General features: G+C 41.0%; 1 protein-coding gene across 1 annotated transcript; it reads right to left on the reverse strand.

The window, feature by feature from the left end:
- Nucleotides 1-389: 389 nt before the first annotated feature.
- LOC138064584 (sorting nexin-18-like) lies at nt 390-22552 on the reverse strand. Its single transcript, XM_068927882.1, has 2 exons — nt 20944-22552; nt 390-2291 (listed from the first exon to the last, which is right to left on the reverse strand). The coding sequence occupies exons 1-2, from the start codon at nt 22502-22504 to the stop codon at nt 2038-2040; spliced, it is 1815 nt and encodes a 604-aa protein (XP_068783983.1). The 5' UTR covers nt 22505-22552; the 3' UTR covers nt 390-2037.
- Between the last annotated feature and the right edge of the window lie 2144 nt (nt 22553-24696).

Below are 24696 nucleotides of genomic sequence, written 5' to 3' on the forward strand. Positions count from 1 at the left end.
CCAATTTCTGAAAAGGTCTTAACACCTCTGTGTAGAATGAATTTGTAGTCTGACCTAATTGCTGCAAAGATATTTAATAAAACAATACGTGGCTTAAGCGAACATAAGCCATGGAAATCAGCTCAGAACTAGCTCACCACTATCTCAAGGAACTAAACTATGTATGGGAAGCTGGAGTACTGTATGGGAAGAACTATTATGGGAAGCAGTGAGTTTTGAATGTAGAATGAGACATCATGAGGAAAATAAAGAGCAAGTCAGCCCTAGGACCATGCTCCATATTTTATTTCCTCCATGTTGGTTTTTGCATCTTTCTTTTAATGGCTTACAAATGGTTTCTTTCCTCATTGATTGTCCTTTCTTTCACAAATACTGTTTTTTCCACTTCATCATTTTGTATTTTTTATTTGTGTACATATTAGCAGCACTACTGTATGCAAAGTACTCAAAATAGCAATTTCAAAGCATTTTGGGATGAATCTTAAAAAAAAAACAAACTACATTCTTAAATTTCTTCCTCTAAAACAGTGGTGTGGGGTTAAGCTAGAGAAAGTGACATGATCTAGTGGCAGAGCTGTACTGTACATTTCTGAAATATAGGTCAGGAACGATTTGTACTTAAACGTAACTATCACTTAACTCCATTTTCCAGGCTTTTGTTTGTGTAAGCTACCTGTGATTAATTTAATTAAAAACAAAAAAGTAAACATTTTGCTTCCTTGGAAGGTTTTGTTATTTTTGTTTAAGAAAAAAAAGATAGGATAAATAAAAACCCTCTCTCATACCGACCTACAAGAAGGGAACCAATAGGTTAAACACAAACTTCAGACTTAATTCAAGGGAAATAAGTCAGAAAACTCTTTAAGAAGATAGTGTTTATGTATATATAAATGCACCCTGCTTGTCAAAAATATTTATAAAAAAATTAAGACAATTGTTAATTCTTGAGTGTTATGAACATAGAAATGCCACCTGTTTTCCAAGTCAGTTCAGTCAAGACTGATTTCAGATCATTTATGTTACTGAACATCCCTGAAAATCTGTAACTTAGTAAATTAATGAATCACAGTGGAGTCTCAATTCAGTCAACTGGCAATGTAGATGCAAGTCTGAAATTAAACTGAATAAGCAACTGAACAATTAGCAGATCATTTCAAACGTAAAAAAAAGTGTTAGCCACTTAGCTTGCATTCATATCCCCTTGATAAACATCATTTTTATTAGGCTAGCTCTTCCAATTTCCACTCACACTAATGTTTTGTATCACAAAACCTCTCAATGTAATATTCTTTCAGGAAAGGGGATTTAGTGGTGTTGCATTTTTGTATTTGTGCTTAACATCCTAGTACTTGTAACAAGTAGGCTCCATTTTCAGGGAAAGCGTGAATTGATTTTAAATTCTCCTTTTTGAGCCAACGTTTGTTGAAAGACAGTACTTGCTGTGCAAACTGGATGGCAGCTGATTTTTTCCAGTTAATGTGAGGTTTCATAATCAGTTCCTGTCATAGGCATCAACCCTTCATTCAATCATAAAAATGTGACTTACTAGAAAAGGAAAAATAGAGTCTAAAGGCACAGAATCACATAGCTGCTCTAGGAGGAGTCTGTAAACAGAGATTTGTTTGAATTCAGGAAATCCAAATCTAGGAGAGTAAAAAGGCATCTGAGGCAGGCTTTTCTCTAGCCAGCTTCCTTAAAGACCCAAAGGGTTTTGAGGTCTACAAAGTATGCACTAAAATACCATACTTCAAAAAGCAATAAGGCAAATAGTATACTCATTATTTCGAAAAAAGTTACAATGGTAGTGTCGGCATACACAGTATAACTTAGTTACAATGCGTGGTACTGTTTCTACTAAATAGCCATATAACTGTTTCCTTTCTACATAATCAGATTAAACTGGGATTCCAGGTGAACACAAAACCATCGTTGTACCACCATCTACCACTGGAAATACTTCTTTAACAACAGCAGCATCTGCTCTGCTGCTGAAGTCATTTTCATACTGAGAAAAGTTCACAGATCAAAGTTCAGAGATTAAACGCTGTCATACTTGTGAAGAGCTTCTTCTAACTTTTGTGTCACTTTTTGAAAAAAGAGTATTTGCTGTTGCAAGAAATGTTGCATCTGTGATTTAAAGTCCCTCACACGAATTTTGTGGAAATGATTAATTTCTGCTAGGGTTGCAAAAGAAATAATGTTACAGCGTTCTTGAATGCCCTCAGCTTTTTGGAGCTCCATCTTCCCTTCTTCCACATGCCGCTTACTCTCCTTTACTTTGGTAAGGGCTCCTGTGTAAAGAACAAAACAAAACAGTTGAACTGTGAGGACAATGTACACTTGACTACTGTATTTTAACAAGTGATTTAATAATGACAAGAATTTGTATAAGACATTCTGAATTTATATATACACATATATGTATATATACACTAACTATTTTTACAACTGCAATATTAAAATCCGCAGCATAAAAATTTCACCATCTGGATATTATGTTTGGGAAAAATTCAGAACAATGATTAGCTATACAGATAGCTGTTAATTAGATCAGCTGTTAAATACTGCATTTCCCAAGCCTATGTAAGAAACCTATATCATATTCATAATTTTTTTGTAGGAAAACATAAAGGGTTGGCATAGAGGCGACATGCAAGCAAGCAAGGTTTAACAGATAAAATGGGCTGCTAAAAGAGAAGTAACTCAAATTACATTCTACCTGTATGAAGGCTGAATGATTATGTCATTGAACATAAAACACAGCAAAGGAGAAACTGACTTGTCCTGGACTTAAATTTACCAGGGCAGAGTGAAGGGCATGACCCTGAAGACTTTGTAGCTCTTAGTTGTAGCTATGGGTTTTTACTGATATCAATGCACTCCAGAAGATCTTACTATTAATGTTGGAAAGCAATACAAACTTTTTCAGAGTGAAGAATCACAGAATAGCGAACGTTGTCAAAAAAATTTTTTTTAAGGATCTAGCTTGCAAAAGCTAGTATAGGAAAAACACTTCTATTTCACAATCTTAAAAATCAGATAGTGTCCTTTAGAGAATGACTGATGAATATACTAGCAGTGGAAAAAATTAGAGCACTAGAAAACTAGTCAGATGGATTTAAGCCTACGTAAACACCATAAAAATAACCTCATACAGAAATCTAACTTTCAATAATGTGAGGCATCAAAATGAGATCTGAATACACAAAATCTGACAAATCTGACATTGTGCTTTTACACTATAGATATCCCCCAATTAGTCCCTCAGTACTACAGAATCTAAAAGCTTATTTCCAAGTTGTAGAAGTCCAGGTGGAGATAACACAGTCCTGCAGGAGCTACAAGAAAAATAGAGCAAAAGAATTGATAGCTTTCCTCCTCCAAAGAGCTAATTAAAGCACACAAATCTTACAAAAACAGAAAAGTGCCAAAATCAGGCTCAAATACTGACACAGAATACTAAGGTGTGTCCTAGACATTCATTTTCATGCACTCATTTTCCCAGAATTAAGGTACTGCATAAATATTACATATATATTTTAATCATAGAACTAAAGACAGTCATACCAACACTTCTTTTCTCTTCTTGCAAAATTTTAGTCTTATGACATTTTTCATAGCCTTTATGACCACCTGTAGGTTACTTGTTCCTTCACCTATTTCTAATGTCTTAAATAACTCTGTCCTTTCATATTACACTTCATATCACACAAGTGACTACAGTTCTCTGACAGGACTCCCTTTACATTTCCTTGAAGAAATGCTTTTCTGTGCTCCCTACAGTCAGCAGAAACTAGTCAGTAAGCTAACAGAGAAGCCTCTCTACCTATGCGTCTGTAAGGGGGACAACGTCCTATCTATCTACTGGGGGAGAAATCTTGTCTTCTTGTCAGCCTGAAACCACATACGTAGTAAACAATATTAAACAGTAAGAATACAGTTTATCCACAGTAATATTATCTTGCATTCTTTCCCTCCTTTGCCTGTTTAATAAGCCATTTTGAATACTCCTTCCCCAAGTACTCCGACACACAAACTCTGCAATTTAGATTTGCTGCAGTGGAACAAGATCTTGCGCGCAGCTACTTTGGGGTTTGCTGCACACAGCAATGTAGGAGGGCAACCAGGGAGCACGGCCACTGCTCAGGGCTTTTCATTCAAATGCGTTTGGCATTCCACCAGGTAGCGCATGTCATCTTTTGTCCTGTCTTTAATGTCTCACCAGGGAACGAGTTAGAACTGAGGGTAAACTGGAGTCACGTTAAAATAACAGATGATTTGGTAGACTTGGCGAGCAAAGTTTGTTTCATTTTGGTAATGGAATGGGGGTTTGTGTCTTATAAATAAAATGCGGAATTCCTAAAATCAGAGAAGCACGCATCAGTTTTCTCCATTAAATATCTAGCAAGTACTTTTTAACTGAGGGCAGCTGAATTGTTTTTCTTTTGTTTTAATAACCAACACTTGGAAAATATCTCCTCTGTAATCACTACTTCTCTACTCTTGAACTCATGTTCTTTTTCTCCTTAATTTGCATTTAGGCTGCACTCTACGTGGCAACTTCTCTGTTTGCAGCCGTAGTATGAGCTCTCAGCCCAGAGCTTAAAAAATTCCTCTCTGTGGTGATGTAACTGCAGAAAGACCATATGGACCCCCTCCCCTTTTTTTCCCCCCCTCAACTATGGCAATAACAGTGCTAACAAAACAAGCGCAAACCAAAGGCCTCACTCTGGCTGCTGAAGCCGGTGCGCCGAGCAGCTAGAGAGAGGCGGGGGGCAGGCGCTGTCGGCGAGGCGGCACGGCCTGACTCACAGCCGCACCTTCCCCGCATGGCAGCTAACGCTTGGCACCGGCCCCTGCGGCCGACTGACCTCATCATCTCCAGCCTGGCCCAAAAAAACACAAACGAAAAACCTTTCCACAGGCAGCACAGCAAGCAACAGGACGTAAGTCTGTGCCAGAAGATCTCTATTTTTCCTTTAAAGAGCAAGGAATCTGTGAGGCAGAGTGTGATCTGAAATATCTTTGTTAACTCCCACTCATGCAAGAAGGACACTTCTTTTGACAAACGAAAAGAGGCTTAGTAAAAATTTTCTCTACGTTTTGTCTGCATTGCAGGAATCCATGCAAAACTGTGAAAAACTGAAATTTGGGACTTACTGGAAGCCAGATGGAGTTGGTTAAATAAACATGACAACTCTTCAGTTCTGATGTGGGGAAACAGCTTTAAATGTTATTTCTAGGATGACCAAACTGGAAAAAAAATACTGGAACTTACAGCATCAGCAGCTGAAAGTATAATTAAATTTTTTTTATAATCTTCAAATTATTTTACATCTGTAAAAACTATACATTAATAAACATGAAAACCCTCCATAGCAGAATATTATGCGTTATGCCTTTTTCTGACATTAGAAAAAGAGACATAATTAGGAAAAGGAATGCAAGGGGAAAACCTGCAACCACTAATACTCTTGTGCCAATACATATGGATTCATGCTGATACTATAGTGGAGCTTCTTTTAAAATCTAGATAGGTTACAACTGGAGATCAGCAATGTATGACATGAGTTTATACTTAGGCTTAAGCATGAACTTGATTGCTTTTTGAAGTACCTCTAAATTCAGTGTTGAATTATTAGTGAAACAATGTTACAGTAACAGAGAAAAATTTTGGCTTACATTTAGGGTAAAAAAAAAAAAACCTTCCAAAACGCACAGAAAAAAATCCCATGCATCATATTTTAAAAAGCAAAATAAATCATTTGTTCTAAAATACCATTTGTAATTTGTTCAGCATCTATTTTAATAAGTCTTGGCAAAAAGTGTTGTTAGTTTGCATAGCTTTTCGAACAGCTTTACCCTCAAATGTTCTCAGGGTATATCTCTGTAGCCTACGACTCTTTTATCTGAATTCACATGAGCAAAGCTTTGAGCCTCAACAGCGATTCATTGAAGTCAAGGGTGCAACAATCCAAGCACATGCAGGCGCAGGATTGTTTGTGGCTTGTGACACTGATACATTGTAATTTCACCCTCACAGCAGTGATTTGCAACCCTGGTTTCCCCAAAACTGAGAAAATTAGAAGTTTCAGAGAGTACAGGTCAAATAATTTCAGAATTACATAAAAATTAAAGACCTGTTTTTTAACGACTCAGCAGGTCACATGTTTCTAATTGCAAAAGAGGGAGGACAACAGGGCGAGGAAAAAAGGGAGAAGAGAGTTCCTTGCGTCCATCCCCTGCCTGAAAATGAAGGTCTTAGTCAGAGATGTCTGGCTGGGGTAAGGGTCCCACGGTAACCTCTAACCTCTCCTGGCCCACAACTTCTAACCCTTCTCACCACAGCCTACATACCACAAAACCTCTCCCTCCACGCATTTCCCCCTCACCCCCACTAATCTATCCATTGCCCTAAGCACCTAATCCAAAGCCTTCGCTCCTGGCTCTGCCCCAAATCTCTATATTCCTCTGAAATGCCAAACTCCTCACTCTCCCTTTGACGCCTCCCCCTCACCCCTCCAGCCCCAGTGCTGCCCCCTGAGGCTGCTGAGGCTGGCCAACCCCCCTCCAGCCTAATACACCTGCTGGTTTCTGATTTTAAAGATCCTAACTTATCAAATATTGGTTTGGACAATCAAAAGAGCAAGACATATTTCAAAGAAAATTATGGTAGCCCTAGAAAAAGCTCAAACACATTTTAAGGAAAAGAAACAGAAGCACCCACCTCCTAATGCATATTAGCTTAAGGAAATCTGCTAAATACATGTCTGGGATAAATATACATGAATGCACTGTTCCAGGAGTGACAGAATACACACACACGTGTACGTACGTATGTACGTGTGTGTGTGTGTGTGCACTTCTTTTTTTAAAATTCCAGCTCTGAAGATTCTGTAAAAAAATTGCTTATGCATTTAAAGCTTCTAGTCCAACAAAAAAGACTTTCTGTTAGGAGATCTGGTTCCACTGATTAGGACTAGCTTTCATGCAGCAAAGAGGGCCTGGATCAAAAATGCTGAAAAAGCTGTGCTATATCCATTTCTGTTTTTGAAGGTGGGGAAAAGCAAATGCTAATGCTGTTTTTCACTGTCCAAAACCTGATGTTAGACACTGATGCTCACCGAATTCTGACAAAGGCTTAAGAGAAACACGCAGCTTTTGGTGCTTGTTTTGATGTATGCAATTAGACAACGCAAAACGATTTAAATACATTTAATATGGAACTTTTATAATATGGTGCTAGCAGCCAAGAAGACATGGACAATGTAAAATTCTTGATAGAAATAAATAGTTCCAAGCTTTGAAATACACAATATGAATGGCAACTTAAATACGTGTTGAGGAGTTATCAGGAAAAAAAAAAAGTGTATTAAACTAACAAACTGGCAGGCCACGTGAACCTATGAGGTTGCAATGAGGCAGAAAGAGTCAAATACATTAAAAAAAAAGCTCTGAACTTGAGACCACTCAGGTTTGGGTTAAACCATGCATTTTCCTACCACCTGCAGTTTTATTACCACTACAAATGCTTTAAGATTGCGTGAACAGTTAACTAAGGGTGTGTTTTAATCTCTTCTTGAGCTTGTATTCACTTCCCCCCCGCCCCGCACTGTAAGTATGTATACAGACATGCAAACTCATGCAGATGCATGCATGTCACCAAGCTCTCCTTTATGCATGTGGAATGGATCACATCCAGTTGTATGATACGATCAGTCGACCAGCAGCAACCCTGCACTGGTTCTTCACGTGTTCAGCAGGGATGTCACAAGGCCAAGCTGCAGCCCGCAACGTGACAGGAAAGCAAATGTCATGGGGCTCAGCTCAAGAAGACCTGCAACCACGACCGCCCTTCACCCAACTCCTGCATCTCACTCAAAGCCAAATCTCCCCTGCACCTGGCAGCATGAGCAATCAGTAGCCAAGTAACGGTAGCAACTTTTAGAAGTGTACCAACTTCACACTGCTGTGTGTCCGCCCCTCCTCAGCGTAGCACCTGAACATCAGCTTTGGAGTTTTGCATACAGCAGTCAAGAGAAAAACTTCAGCTGTATCTTAAGTTAGTAATCTAAATAAAGACAAGCCTAGAGCTAGGAAATTCGCTGGGGCAGGAGCCCCTTTTTACTCTGTATTTGTACAGTGCTTAGTACAATGGACATCTGTTCTATCACTGGGCTTGCTAGAGTCTTAAAAAACAAAAGCAGTAATGAGCGATACTGTTTATAACTGTATTAGTCTTTTCTGAAATACATCTGAGGAACTGCTGCAACAGCAGGGATTTGACTGCATACAGCAGAACTGCATATGGGGTAGGAATATGGGATTAAACACAAATGAGTGAGCTCAACTTCTCTAAAAGACAGCACTTGAAGCAGCAGTAAGCACCCTTTGAAGTCACACAGGTCTGCAATCTGTAGACATCCATTAAGTCACCAATATATCAACATCTTCAGTATCTCAGTCCAAAATACTGAACTTCAAAACTCAACTAGCTTGCAAAAGCCAACAAGTTGATTTTTAAGATCCTATAATCTAATGTTTTATGACCGCAGTTGCTCAAGTATTTCTTTCACTTTGGTGATGAATTATGCTAAAATAGAGCAAATAGATTTCTTTCACTAATAGTCAGAAAACAGACACATATGTATTACAAATATTATGATTATTATAACACTACTTCTTTCAGCAAATACCCATGTTTTTGTTATTCTTTACATTCCAGGTTAAAGATTTCAAAATAAGTGCAAAGGGAATGGAAGAAGACATGAGAAGACAAAAAAGGGGAAACTTAGTCCTGCTGTTGTCCCAGATATATTACAAACATTTTCTGAAATACATTTTAATGGAACTTGGGGGAGGGAGGGTGGGAGGAGGAATGAAGAAGTAAGTTGAGTGCCAGCCACACAGTATGGTCTGCATCTCACATGACAGCTCTTTGTCTTCCACTAACTGGCTTCAGCAGGGACAGAAGGGATGTGTTTGCTGCCTGATACACCGCTGGAGTGACTGTTTGCACGGTGGGCAAGAAGCAGCAGTGCTTCCAAAGGATGGAAAGATGACATGTGGCAATCAGTTGCTTCAAACAAGCTATTGCACTAACTTTTAACAACCTAAGAGACATTCATAAATGATGCAGAAAAACATAGTAGCCATAAATGACAAAAAGTCTGTGGAGGGTGATCATTCTGGCCTTTGTATCAGTGGAAAGCGTGGCAAAAACAAAGAACACCACATTCTTGAATGCCTCCTTTGAGGTCCACTAGCCAATAAGCTTCGATAAGACAGCCTCCTCGAAGAATTTGTGTCAAAGTACAAAGGTTCCTCTGAAAGACTGCTCCCTCACAAGGAAAGTAAATTAGAGTCAGAAAACATTGTGTTCTTTAAAGAAACTCAAAGTTTAACAAGGGGTATCTTTCAACAGTTACAACTGAGAAATTCTGAGAAAATAAAATTACCTATGCAATAAATAATTTTTATCTTTGCACAGTCAGCAAACTACACAATAAAGTTCGGTGCATTACTTCTTATGAGAAGCTAAATTAACTTGCACTTCCATGCCATTAAGCTGTCCCTCCTATTAATTATAAATATGCAGCCCTAACAGTAGGCTTCTGTGGTGTGTCTTTTAAAATATGCTACTCAATATTCAAGGGAGAACTTTGAACTCTAATGACTCCCTTTGCTTTACCTTTATTTTGAGACACCATTTCTAATATAAGACACCATCGCTAAAAAGAAGGGAGAAAAAAATATATTCAGTACGTTGTTTTAATGGGTTATACAAAAGGACACAAAAGCAGAAATGTAATTAGAAATATGTTTACTCTTTCCTTATCAAGGAATTTAATGCTGAGATTATTTAACCACAACTCTTTGCTTAAAATTTTGAAGAGGTAAACCCTGTGTAGCCCACGTGCATATAGCCATGGTTTTGATTTACCTCCATTCTCGAAGAAACATCTGAGGAAGAAACAACACTATCTCTAATCCAGTGTAACTGCAGACTGCTGTCAAAACAAGTCAGACTACATGGCCCTCCCACTGACCCCACATCTAGCAAAGATGTTGTTAGAGGAGGATTAATCCAACAAAAAACTGCATTTGGCCTGGAGGGGCAGGAGATGGCGGCTTAGTTTTGTCAATGGCCTAGCAATTTGATCCGACTCAGCTCATGGCTACACAATTATTAGATTCAACGCACGGGAAGTAGCAGAAACACCATACCAGGCTATATTTAATGTGAAATCATACCATGAACCCTTCAATGCAAAGCATTACTCCATTCATTAGAATTTAAGTGTCATCTTCCCCTATAAGCAAATTGCTTTTTGGCCATACCTAAACATCAAGAACATTATTTGTAAGAGAGATTTTAGAAACCAGATGGTAGGTTTTCCTCAGTCATAGTCCGCTACTTACCCTCACAAATTTCAAATTGTTTCTAGAGGAAGAAATAAATTGCATTCCACAGTTAGCACAAGAATTTAAGTAACTTCCACCCATATTTTAAGGCTACATTAGGAATTTCAAACCATTTGTAAGGGAAAAAAAAAAGATATTTCTAGCCCTTATGGTTGCAATAAAACTCTACTAAGTGGAAGAGCAAACCCAAGGCTGTTTTTTCTGCTATATTCTACAGGGAGTCAACTAGAAGCTGCCTAAAATAGACTTAGTCCTATTTTTTTTTCAAAACACTACATAATATTCCACAAGTAGAATCAACAATTGAAAAGCATATGAATTATTTTGCTGCTGCTGCTCACACTGCTCAGTACTTAAAAGCATTTCGAGTCAGATTTAATCAACAAACAAGTTTTAGACTTACTTTTACTTAACTTTGCTATATGAGAATGTTAGCTAATTCATATGCTGTTGTGAACTTTCACATGTATTAACTGTAATGTATAGTACTTCAAAGTGGCCAAAACATAAGCTGCAGGAGAACTAGAAAGCATCAGTATAAAATATATTAGCTTTGGTAGCGGTACTGTTGGACCAATCCCTTCCTCCCCTCCCCAAAAATAAAACAACCATCTCTCTCCCAATTCAAAGTGACACCGTAAAATTGCATGTAATGGAATGGAGATTTCACTGTGTTGACAGATTATTTGCAAAGAACGCAACAAGTAAGGATTAGTAGAACAAGCCTACACTAAGTTAAGATTCTGCAAATTCTTTACATTTTTGGCCAAGAAATAGAATGGAAAGCAGCATAATGGGAATTTTCATGAAATTAAAAACAGAAGGCTTCCCTAATAAGACTTAACTGTATAAAAGAAATATAACAGTGAAAGAGTATCAGCACAGTAACTAAAGAAAGAACGACTCACTACTCCAAAATCTGATTTTAGAGCTTTAAATGGAAAAAATCAAAGCAATCTTCAACATTAAAGACGAAAAGTAGTAGTGACTTGTCTCTTCTGAAAATGGCAACAAAATAGAATTTTCAAAACTAAGATTTCTAATTCAATGACGATGTTCTCCTTGACAGTGGAAATATATTTTAAGAAAGTTCTATTTTTCACAATGAAAGTAAGTTTGAAATACAAAAATAAAACAAATGAAACTGCAGCTACTTTAGTATAGACAGGATTTTTTTAATACAGATATGAGAAAATGGCTATAATGTTTTTAGAATCTACAGCCTAACAGCAACTAAAAAAACCTGAGGTTTATTTTTTATTTCTTTGTCCATTGCACAAAACATTATTACAATAAAATAATACTATCCTAAAAATCTATGCTCCTGAACTACAGTGCTCAGCTGACATTTAGGTTAACATTGATTGACTGCTGGATAATTAACGTTAGGTAGAATTGTTTGTGCTTCCATTTATCCTGTTGCAAAGCCCACTGAAAGCTTTTACTGGAAGATATATTTGCCAGTCCAAAACAAAATCACTGTCTAATCTAGACAATCCAGGGATCATGAAAAAATAAAACAGCCTTTGCCAGAGATTCAGAAACTTGACAAGTTCTAATCACATTTACTTGTTTTAACAAAGATATTAATTTAATTCATATATAACTGATTAATGATGGTGTTAGCATGCAGTGTCAAATGGCCCTCAACTTTAAAGAGCTATCACTGTTAAAGAACTCTGTACATCTTTAACTGCTATCCCATTTTTCTTATGCTCCTACATTTTAAATCTGATTAGATGCATTGTGCCTACAGTAGCAAGTTGGTGTGCACACAGATAAGAAGAGCATACTTGGCCAATTTATTTTTCCAGAGCTAGGAGGATTTTTATCAGTTCTCTGCATGTTCAGAGTCTCCAAAATGCTTATGCTGCTGAAAAAATATTGAAATTAACACACTGGCAATCTCCATTTCAGCTCTAAAGTCCCAAAGACAAATCGACCAGTTTTGGCATGCAGCACCTCCAATAAGAATGTATCACTAGGCTAATTACAATGCTGTGCAAGCAACAATTCATAGTTTGCCCATAAAGCAGCTAACGAGTGTACGTGAAAGCAAGATGTCAAAATAAATGACAGAACTTCTACAGAATTCTCAGTCTATTTCACCTACTGCTCAGCATCACCCCATTAACAGAACAAAAAAGCCCTACACTGCTACGTAACCACATGCAAAAACGGTACAAAATCAGTTGGAAGTTTTTCACTCAAACTTCAATGCGGTGATTTTAAGAGAAACATCTATCTTTAGGTGTCCTGGATACAGACAGTGCTTTCAGCAAACAAACTGCCTTATCCTAGCCACTGCAGCACATGTTTGAACTGTATTAATAAGTAATTCTACTGACTTTATGTGTACCTATAGTGTTGTCTGAAGGGAGGCTTGTCAGGCATAATTTGATCTCCTAAAAACGAACGGAATAACAAAAGAGCCATAGTCCAGCTAGGTTATGTATATTGTTTTCCATGATCATAAACACAGCATTTTGCACCACAGCCCAAGAGGCAAGCATTAGATAATGCCAGTTTTGTCCAGTGCTAGGATAGTCTGTACTCTTCAGCATTCACACGCACAATTTAAGGAATTTATCTCTGATAACACTTTAGCTGATGCTTCAGCCTGGGGGGTACAGAAGGGACTGGAACTGAAATTAGGCCAGGGTGTCAGGAATGCAGTATATGTTCCTACTTGTTAGAAACACAGTATATTTGTCATTTGAAAATCACATCACGCTGAATTGTTTCAGGGTGGATATTCCTGAAAATTTAAGCCAGTGCAATTTCTAGAAGTACCAAGATGGAAATTTTCAGTGATTTTAAGTACTTCTTACTAGTTTACATTTAAGTATGGCACCAAACAGACCAGCGCCTGCCCCTGGTAAACATGTTATGCTTTCTTTCTTATCTTCTCCTGCCTCCTATCATAGCAATGCTCAGAGAAAGAAGAGGAAGGAGGTGAGTATCTCTATGCAATCAGAATGCAAACCTATTTCTTTGTAATGGCAACATTTCATCTCTTCCTAGGCTCAACTGGCTTTTATTATAAATCTTTGTTCTTCCAGATTTTAAGTTGGTCTATTATAGTTTAAATGCCATAGAGTTTTCTGAACATTAGTTCCTCCCATTCAGGATGTTAAGAATAGGTACTTTTCTGTCAGAATAATGCTACAGATTTTTAACAGCTTTTATAAATGCCATGTTCATAATGCTTACTTCAAGAAACAACCTAAATCAGAATGAGGCTGTGCATGCATGACAGAAATTAATTTTCAGTAAAATCAGTTAACAGCATATGAGCAGAAATGTCTCCTCCAGGTCTACAGATGATGAATATAAGTCATTGCCAAAATGAATGTAAGCATCATTACACTAAACGATAGCTTCTTCAAAACTTTCTTGAGATTCACCAGATGTAGATCAACAGGAGAAAACAGGTAAGGCAGCAAAAGACACTGCTATCCCATCATCAAAAGAAGCAAATACAGATGGAGGGTCCACCTACTCATATACCCTTACTCTACTGAGATGCTATGAAAGAGCTGCTTTTGGATGCTGTTCCCTGCGTAGGTTGAAGGAAGCAGAAAGAGCGCACAATTTATGGCATTTGTTTGTCCACCGTGATCTGCTTAGCTCCACTACTGTCCTAAGCAGAAGAGGAGCAAATATAATATGCATAGGCATAACTTCTGTGTAAATTTATATGAAAAGAGTCAAGATCCAAAAATTTACATAATAAGAGAAATGCGGATACTGTTCCTCTTTTTCCCCAAAGCACTTTAAACGCTCTCTCTTGGAACTCTGAACACTGCAGTATCTGAGGAGGGACAACAAGAAGTAGACTCCTCGTTGTAATAAAAATATCTAAGGTAAAAAACATTAATGGGACCAATTAAATTATATTTAAAGCAGTTTAAAGTAAGGTACCAGCTGCATAGGTTTATACAGTCTGTACACATTAACTTGGCATTTTAACTGTTCAAACACAGAATCTAACAATAAAGCCATGGAAATATGTTGGAAAGGTTGAAACATGTCCTTGTTTCAAAGGTGACTTGCAAAATAGAAAAAATTGGCCAGCTTGTTTGTTTTTGATAATGTGCTTTCAAAGACTTGAAAGAGTTCCAGGAGTTACTTTCTGTTTTCAGTCTACCAATTCTTGCTTTCCCCGTTCTAAGAGAAGTCTTTTTAGAATGACCTGGAGCTCTCTCAACCGTAAGAGCAGGACAACAGATCCTTTACCACCACCCAGATTCTTCATAAACTTCACGCTGAAAAAGTATTAGTCTGTGAAATAAAAATTACTTCCTCTTTCTAGGGAAATCATTTTTACTTCCTTAATATCTGCACTGTCCTACTACTCTGTAGTTGTTCACGAGGTTTACCCAGTAGACAGAGCCTTAACGCCTAAGGTGAACAAGCACTTAAAAGAAGTACTTGTTCTTACAAGAGCTGACAACTGCATTTCCTGTGATCAGAGGTGTGAGCTAAACGTGTGAGCTCTGACCAAAACATTTCCAGCCTGCTGGTATTTATATGGGCAGTCTGAATGGACCCTCTGATGTGCCGTAATGCATGTGACCTCTCCCACAAGAGGAACAGTTACATCCTTCCTCTGCTAAGCCACCTGTTTTTGAAAAATTCACTGGGGTTTTTATCATCTATGAAACCTCTCTTCCTCATCAAACGTGCAGGATATCTGCTAACACGTTCCAAAAGGTAACAGGACTCAGAAACACATCATGAATGCAGGAATCTTGTTCCCTCAGAAAACTAAGCTAAGAAGAGATCTGGGGGCAGGAGGAGGAGGAGAAAAAGGAGAAAACATGTACTTTAAGGAAACTCATACATCTTTTAGGCTTTCTTCATGCAGATAGGACACAGAAGCTCCAATATTTCTTTCTGTTTAATCTTTTTCAAATAAGGTCATCGCTCTATATCAGTCTCTCTCGTTGTTCTTTGTGTGATTTACACACACTTACCCCCAAGGAAGCTATAATTTATTAAAGCTGCTAAATATGGGGATGGTCTCACAGTTTAGCCATCTGAAAGTCTCTGTTACCTTCAGGTTACCGTCACTGGTAACCTGAAGATGCCATTGGGCGTTTCAGTAGCAAGCAGCCAAACAGTACATCATCCCTGCAACAGCAATGGGAAGCTGAGAGGGCAAAGAAATACAACAAGCGTCCTTGAGTAATCCATCCCTGCTCATCAAAGTCCTTAAACAGATGAAACTTAGGTACCCATCTCTTTTTACTGACTATAGCGGTCATCTGGCTAAGATTACATGCCTAGCTTTCAGACAGTAAATTTAGCTGAGCTGAACCCTATGCAAAGTGTATGTATTTGAGGAACAAAGAAAAATACGGGGAAAAAAGGGGGAAAAAAGCAAAAAAAAAAAAAAAAGGGGGGTAGAGAGGAGAGAACACGAGCGCACAACAAATTCAGGAGGCTAGAAATGAAGCAAGAGAGAAAAGCTCTGCTCTTACCTTGTGATGGAAAATTTTAGGTACGAATTTTGAGCAGTCTAACTCATTCATGAACACACATACCCCTCTTTTTCCTCCCTCAAGAATCACTGAAAGTGTTATAGAGAGCTCCAGGTTTCAGTGGTGTTCAGGGCTGGGTTTTATTGATGCTTGAAATTTTGATACATTGCCAGCTGGAATATGTTTTCAGCTGTAATTTTGTAAGATATTGTAAAAACAAACTCTGGACATTTTTCAAAGCCAACGTCCAGAATTAAGTTTGCTTCAGGTAAATAAGACTATTTGCCTTATTTCACTTTTCTGAAACAGTGATCAAGAAGTAAAAGCATCATTCAGTTTTTTTTTTTTTAATAATTCTTTTAAATTTTGGAGTATAGGAAATCATCTGCTGCCTACATCTTAGAAAACATTTAAACTACTTTCTCAAATCTGTTTTGCAAAAATCATAACCAGAGTCTATTAGCATTAACATAATAATAAGACAAAGAAGGATTCTGGAAAGTAGATATGAAACATTTAAGTTAACCAGTATTTCTTCCACTTTCAGAAATTGAAACAGACCTCAATAACTCCTCAAAGAAAACTTGAAAAGGAAAAAAAAAAAAAAACTTCTCCACTCCAACTAAGCAAATATCAAGACTAGATAGCCACATACAAGCCTGAACTACAACACTAACATATATTATCTCAAATTCTCACACATTTGACGTCGCAGACTATGGAAGTCAGAAGATCTCATCAGTTGAGTGAAGCCCTAGCAATGAATATTTAGGAACTATTCTGCTAAGAATGCCTAGGGAATTTCCACAAGTAGACCTCAGTAACAAGAAAAAGACAAATGGAGATGGAAAGCTGATTTTCTTCTCAAACTTAAAGCAATTGAATCTAGTATTTCTTGGAAGATACACCACTCCTGCCAAAGAAGAAAATGACAAACAAAAATGTAGCTTAGTTTTAGCCTACTAAACTTAATCCTATTCTTCAACAAATGTTTTGCCACAGGCCAAAGAAAACTAAATACATTTTTGTCTAACAAATTTGGATCTTCCAGATAACAGAGGTATGCACAATAATATTTTCATATAAGCACTTTAGAAGCATTTCCCTAAGAGGGGTTGAGATTCATAGATTCATTAATGCTTTTGAATGCTTAGATGCTCAGACCTACTGCTCTGCTGTCATCTACCCTTATAGATGTCACTTTTAACCCAAGGGCTCAGTTTTCAAAATAAAACCTATAAAACAACCATCGGTCTTCACGGAATCCATGTCTTGGAACCAAAATCCTTGGCGCCACTCTCAGTGAAACTCTCAAATGAAGTATTTACAGACAGAAATGTGGGATTCCCAACTCAATATGTGCTTCGCTGTAGGACTCAATCCAATGGATCTTCTCAAACCTGGACTGGACTGCACACAGTACCGGGTAAGGCCTCTCACAAAGCACAGCCAAGTTGGTACTCAACTGGAACGTGGGACAACAAAGTTCAAATCCTTCTTTTGCCTCTTCTGGGTCAGGAACCTTAACTTTTTCCTCACCTCAAATTCCTTAAACACTGGATACTTAAAATCATAAAGGAGACAGAAAGTAGTGAATCTTTAGAAATCACCAGTTGAAATTATTGCTATTTCATAAACATTTACAATTAACATAAGAACAGAAACAGTTTGAAAATATACCCTGGTTACTTTGTCTATATAATCGGTTACTTTGTTTATATAACTGACCAAAATGCCCATCCCTTCCCAAACATTTCAAATTACATATGATGTCCTCAACACAAGAGGTGGAAAAACCCGCATCCCAGAAGAACTAAAAGCACAATGGTTAACACGCATTCCTGCCAATACATGGACAAAGCAACAGTTTTATGTTTCTAGTTTGTAATTCTAGGAGAATAGTACCCAAATGGCGTAAAATTTTTGTCTGCAGATTAGAGATTCTTTGGCATTCTTTTTGCAGAAAAAATGTTGCAGAAATTAGTCAAAAGCCGCACATGTGCAGACTTCTCAATTCATACCACAAAACACACTTGAATCAACTTGTGTATTACTCAGATTTAATCTTGATTCAAAAAGGAGTCCTTACATCTAATCTCAAATCCCAAATCACATGAAGCAGCTGTCCAACTACCTGCAGCAGAGCAAACCCATAACAAGACAAGGCAATCTAATATTCCACCCACAGATCTGGGCATGTCTTGGGCACAGTTATCCTTATTTTTTGGTGTTTCTCAGGATGAGGGGAATGTAGAAATGCAGTGTAGAAGAGAACTGAGCTTTTCATCTGAAATGGACAACGCATTTGCACTATGGCAAAAAAAAAAAAAATAGAGAAGCACTCATAACTTCAGAGTTCATCTTTTTACAAGCCATGACTATTTTAGCAAGGTGTCAACCAGGCCACTATTTCTACCACCTCTAAGGGCGCTTTTGGGTCACTTTGTTACACGAAGGCATACACTAGAAAATAAAACACTGAAATATATTTGAACTCTGTTTTTCAGATGATCTACTATCACCAACAGATTTTTGTTTGGTCTATAGAAATAACAATAATTCTCAAATACTGGCAACCTTCCCAGACTGTAAATTTAAAAGAATTCTATTATGTTGTAAGAACACCGAACAAACAGTTCATATTTTCAGCTGGAGTTCACAATTTGGAATTGAAAAGTTATATCTTGTTACTAGTAACTCTTAAGAGTGGTAAAACAGCAATACACTGGGGGAAAAATGATCTTCCCCTCAGTTTTCTTCCAGTTTGCCTATTGTGCAAAAAAAGAGGAAGAAGAAGAAGTAGAGGAAGCAGAGGAAGCAAAAAAAAAAAAAAAAAAAACCCAGTAACCTAGCTCTAATCCTCTTCCTATGATGAATATGGACACTGCAGAGATCATGTAGATCTCTCAAGCCTATGTCATTTTCTGAACGCAAACAAGTACCAGGGATAATACTCGATGGAAGAAAGTGTTAGTCTAGAGATGATGGAACCTTAATACATGTGTGCAGACTCACTGTACGTTTCTCCTTCTCCAAACGCTTTCAGAACAGTGTTGTGCCACCATATCTACTCTACTCGTGTACCATGCTCGTGTATTTCTCTAGTGGAACCCCATTTAGAAGAACTTTCCCCAGTTCATCAAGGTAAATCTTTCTAATAAGTGCAAACTAAAACAGCACTAAAGAAGAAGCAAAGACATACAAGTTGAAGGAAATATTGGTTGAGTCAAACACATATGCTCTTATTGCCGATCCTCTTCTCAAAGTAAAGTCTCCAAAAATGCTAGAAGAAAGAACTCTATATAGTCTTAAAGCTTTAGAGATATAATATTTAAATAGCATATGCTATCTGAAGATATATTATTTAAAGAGTATACACTATCTGCTGTTTTATTGCACCTAATAAAAATCCTTCCCTTTAATTTTTCACAGATTACAAATAACCTATTAGTTGACACCTCACTTTAAAATTCTCTGCCCCTGAACATGAGATATCGCCAAGGTCACCCTTCTGTCCAAATCAAAAATATTTGAAAGTTGTTATCAGAACACAATGCCACACCAGCTAAAAGAACAACTCCTCAAAGGTTAGATTATACGTTCCCCTTTTCTCTTCAAAATAACATTACATTTGTCAAAGTTTTCACTCAATTCTCAACATTCTGCAGGAGAATGAAAATCTGAATTTGATGTATGTAGTTAATGAAAAACATGCTTTCTTACAGAGCAACAAATATGTCACTTTACTTTGCACTTCACACCAACTCCAGCTCCTCAGATTTTCCCAGTAATAATGCAGACTTTCTGAAAGCTGGCTTTTTCTAACTGTTTCATCTTAAATCTGAAGGTACTGTTCTAGATGCAAAATCCTTGAAAATGCCTCAAAATTGGAAAAATGACTGATTCACTACGGATGACAATTCAGTCTCTGCCACTTAGGATACAGAACTTCAGTTACTGATCTCTAAAAAATTTCCAGAGAAGAAGCTCATATATTTTCTTTGTTTTATAACCATTACACACACCAATTTCTGTACAGCATATATGACGCTTTCTTGGTCCCTTTTACAGCTATAATCCCCACATACCTCTGATCTTCAAGTTGAAAATCATAGATAAGGAATATAACAGCGAAGGGATATATGAAGAGCGTTAACTCCACGGTACCAAAATCATCTACACATACTTAGCATTACAAACGTCTACTTATCTGAACAAACGTCTAGTTAGGTAGCAGATGATTTGTTCCTTACTGGAGGTGCTCTCCCTCCAGCGGATCACAAAGCGCCATACAAACAGCAATTAGAATCTGAGAAACGTGTTTCGGCTTGAGAGCTGCAGAAAGGTTAACAGACCTTTTCATGATAATAAGAGGATGAACAACTCCTACTTCGAACGCTGTGGCAGATTATTAGCCTTACAAAGGCATTAATAGTGTTTAGTGCATAGCCAAACAGACAAAAGCCAGCTGCTTTAAACATCTCATCTGAATGTCTTACACCACAAAATGCACATAACACAATGTCATGGGGCCAAACCTCAAACAAGATGGACAACTGGAGTACCTTCAGATTACGCCATATTTAATATCTACTAGATCAGAGATTTAAGATGTAACATCTAAGATCTAACATATACAAAAAAGTAATATATGTTTTCATACTACTTTGTTGGTAAACAAGCTCTTTAATCTTTAATATGTCAGTAGTATAGTCAGATATGGTTTCCTTTATATATCTATACATATGTATATATACATATATACTTCACACGCACAGCCAAACATGGTAATCTCTAGCCAATAAAATTCCCAACAAAGTTTAGGCCTTTGGCACAGACTGAAAATTTTCACTCTTGTTTTTTTTTTTTTTTTTGTATTTTTAGCATCCGTTTACCTGAGTAAACACTGAAAGATTCAGCCCAAGCCCAGCAAGCCAGATACAGAGCAAATTCAGCCCCCGGTTCCCACATCTGTGTGCATACCACTGATAAGTAAAACTTGATCATTTCAGAAGATACATAAGGATGTTACCTTTCTGGACGTGGATGATGTCTGGGAAGTTGGCCAAATGCCCCTGATACAGCGCTAACAAGTCCATCACAGGATCTAGGTCCTGTCGGGGCTGATCGGCAAAGAGGTCCCCAATGGCGTCGTAGGCTTCCCCAGTGAAGGCTATGGCTTGGTTCAGGCCAGCCGAAAAGGCCTGCTGGTCCAGCTCAAAGGCCTGACTGAGGCACTTAAAGGAGTGCCCTACCTTCTGGTATTCCTTCTTGAAACCAGTGACTTGTTTGCGAGCAAACTCGTTGGCCGTGTGATTGAGCTGCAGGGCGCTCTCGTCCATCTTCTTTGTGAAGGCTTTGAAGCCATCCACCTGGCTTTCCACCTCCTGCAAGTCCAGGCCGGCCCCAGGGCCAGCGGGGACACTGATAGTCAGGAAAAAGTTGGCACCCACCATCTCGTCTTTCTCAGCCTTGCGCTTGCCTTGTTTCCAGGCCTTCTCATCTGTGCTGGGACAGGTGAGGAAGTGCTGGAAGGCATCACACTGGGCCAGCACAGGGTGGCTGCACATGTGGTCCATCCACCAGGCCAGGCCTTTGCGGCGTTTGGAGATGAAGTCCTCCTCGAAGCGGCCAGTGGCCTGCTTCTCAGGCAAGTGGGGCACGGAAATGACGGGGAACTTCTCGGCCAGGCGCCCGTAGAGCCAGTCGAAGTGCTTGTAGCGGCGGTGTACCTGCTGACCCGTGTGGCTGGGCACCAGCTTGTAGGCGATGTAGCTCTTCATGCCCTTGAACTTGGTCTGCTTGGTGGGGTCCTCGATGGAGCACTGGAAGGGGTAGGGGTTCTCCTGCCACTCGGGGCCCCGGGGGCCCAGCACCACGCACAGCTTGTCCCCGTCCTTCACGAAGCCCGACGCCTCGCCCAGCACGAAGGCCTCGCCGCCGGACTTGACGAAGGTGGAGAAGCGGTTGAGGTTGCGGCTCACCGTGGCCGAGCTCTTGGCGACGCCGCCGCCGCCGCCAGGCGGGTGCGGGTGGCCGGCCGGGTGGCCGCCGCCGCGGGACCCCAGCGACAGCTCGGACCGCGTCGACAGGCGGTAGCGGCCGGAGGCGCCGCCGCCCGCCGCCTCGTAGTCGGGGTAGGAGCTGCCCAGGGCGCCGGGCTCGTCCGCCACCGTGGAGCTGTCGTCCCAGTCGTCGTCCCAGTCGTCATCGCTGCCCTGGCTGGGCTGGTAGGAGCCGCCGTAGGGCGCCGGCGGGAAGGGGTAGCCGGCGGCGGCGGGCAGCGGGAAGGGCTCGGGCGCCGCGGGCTGCTGCGCCGCCGGCTTGAAGGCGGCGGGCGGCGGCAGCGGCTCGAAGCCGCCGGCGGGGACGTTGGCGTAGCGGGCGGGCGGCGGCGGCTCGGCGGCGGGGGCGCGGATCACCTGCACGTAGGAGGCCGGGAAGAGGCCGCGGTCGCCGCGGCTGTTGACGCCCTCCAGCCAGCCCTCGATGTCCTGCTCGCTGCACAGGCTCAGCACCTCGTGCTCCCGCAGCGAGATCTCCCCCGGGTTCTCCGACCTGAAGTCGTACAGCGCCCGGGCCCGCAGCGCCATGGCCCCGCCGCCCGCCGCTGGCCCGCCCGCCCGCCGCCCCCGGGGGCTCCCCGCCGCCGCGGTGCCGCCGCCGCCCCCCGCCGCCGCCGCCGGCTCTCACCGCTCGCCGCCGCCGGGGCTGCGGCAGGAGAGCGCCGCGCCGCCCCGCGCCTGCCCCCGCCTCGGCGTCCCGCCGGCGCTGCCGCTGCGGGACGCTGCGGCGGCCCCGCGGCTGGGTGCGCTGCGCCGCGGCCGGCTCCGAGTCCCGGCTTCACCCCGGCGGGCGAGGCAGGGCGCAGGGGGCGGCGGGGACCGTCCCACGTCGCCAGTTTCGCTAATCCAGAGCCGAGAGGCAGGACGGAGGAGCCGAGCGCAGAGCGGCCGCCCCCATCGATGGGCCCGGCCCGGCGCGGCCCGCCCCGCCCCTGCGCCGCCTGCCCCCTGGTGTCCGGCCGGGAGCGGGAGCGGGAGCGGGAGCGGGAGCGGGCCGGGCCGCGCGGGGCGCGCCGCCGGGCTCTCGTCCGAAAGGAAGCGGGCGGACGTGGCCGTGGAGGCGCCGGGCGCTGCCCCGCGTGCCCTGAGGGGCCTGCGGGCCCCGGCCTCGGGCTGCCGGTTCCTGCAGCAAACCAAACACGCCGCGGCGCCGTGCGTGCGCGTAACTGCGAAAATAAAGTTAAAAGTAGTGCCCGTATCCGCTCTGCCCCGCCCCGCTGAAGGGAAGGTCCCCCCCGCAGCTCTCTTGAAATAAACACCAGAACACCCAGGTGCTAATGGGTGAGGTACAGGAGAAAGCGGCACGTTTTAGCGAGGCCCCGGTGGGGAGTCCCGGGCCCAGCGCCCGTGCCGAGGGGCTCCGCGGTGTCCCCGCTGCCGCTGCCCGCGGTGGCACCCGCAGCCCGCGCCGGGCCTAGGCCCATCGCCTGGCCCGCGCCTGGCGACCCCCAGGACCCGCCGGGCCAACCGCCCGGCTGATTTTAACTCTGTGCCAAACTGCCACCGCGACTCCCTGGCTAAAACTCTGCTGCTTCTCCTAAATACAGCTGATAATGGCTCAAAATGTTTTGAATCGCGTCGGTGTTTCTTTCGTAACGGAGGCACTTGGCATCGTTGTGAAAACTGTGCCTTTTCTGATTTGGGGCATTGTTTCCTATTCCCCTAAGGTTACCAGCAGACTGTGACTGAAATTGTTTGTTTAAATTATGAACAGAAAGAGACAAGAACACAGCAATCATTTTGTAACATTCCCTTATTGCAAAACCAAACTGCGGTATTACAAATGTTTCATACTAAGTTTTAAATGCAATACTTACAAGTTTAGTTTCTTTTATTAAATCTGTTGATTCATTTCTCATGAGTCTACTAGATTTCTGCTGTGACAGGGACTCAAATACTTGATTACTTCTGATCCTCACTAAGGTTGTTTCAGTACTTCTCCAGGTTTAGCCAAGAAGCTTGTACGTCTTCTCAGATGCTGTGTTTTATTTTCAAAGTTTTCATCTTGTGAGAAGGAAGAATTTGTGCCATAGGTTCTCAGACTTTTCTGTGGTTTGTGCTTTACACCTATTTCTCTTCGCATACAGTGCTCTTCCTGGTGGGTCACCAGTATCCTTACTGTGCCTACAAAGAAAAGTAATGATAGAATTAGGAAAATATGCATTTTAGTTGTGGATAATGCATGTTTTATCCTTCTTCAAAAATATGATCATGCTGTTTATGCTTGTTTTCTGTGGAATAACCTTAATCCTGTCCTGTGTTTTTCTGCTGCGCTGACTTTTCTTCCTCTCCGTGCTAGTAAGGCCTGTGGCACCTAGTCACATGGATCCCATCCCATTAATGATATTTTAGCAGTCATTTGGATGGCTGAATACAAATTTCTCTTGCTTACAAGTTTCTCTCAATCAACCTGTTGAAGACTCATTTGAAGTAAAGGCTGTGTGGCACACACTGACTACAGTTTCTGACTGCTTTTTTCTTCCTGAATGTAAATCCTGCTTTCTCGGTGTCTTGGTGAGCATTCTTGCCCCGATTAGAAAAGAAGTTCTCTGAGGACATTGTGCCTTTTTGGTTTCCAATTCTTCATGTGATCCTGTCAACATCCTGCCAGGTACTAAGTTCTTGATTATTTCTCTGACTTAGTTCAAAGCGGGTATTACTTTGTAAAGGTCTTTGCGTCAAATAATTTGTCTTAATTTAGGGGTGATGTCATGGATTGT

This window comes from Struthio camelus, chromosome Z (genome assembly GCF_040807025.1).
Source record: "Struthio camelus isolate bStrCam1 chromosome Z, bStrCam1.hap1, whole genome shotgun sequence".
NCBI lineage: Eukaryota > Metazoa > Chordata > Aves > Struthioniformes > Struthionidae > Struthio > Struthio camelus.

What these genes read in the sequence shown, in the direction of transcription:
- LOC138064584 (XM_068927882.1), bottom strand. Translation starts at nt 22,504, where the DNA reads ATGGCGCTGCGGGCCCGGGCGCTGTACGACTTCAGGTCGGAGAACCCG. An exon ending in CATCATCCACGTCCAGAAAG is followed by an intron (nt 2,292 to 20,943) that starts GTAACATCCTTA and finishes TTCTTTACACAG; the next exon opens with GAGCCCTTACCAAAGTAAAG.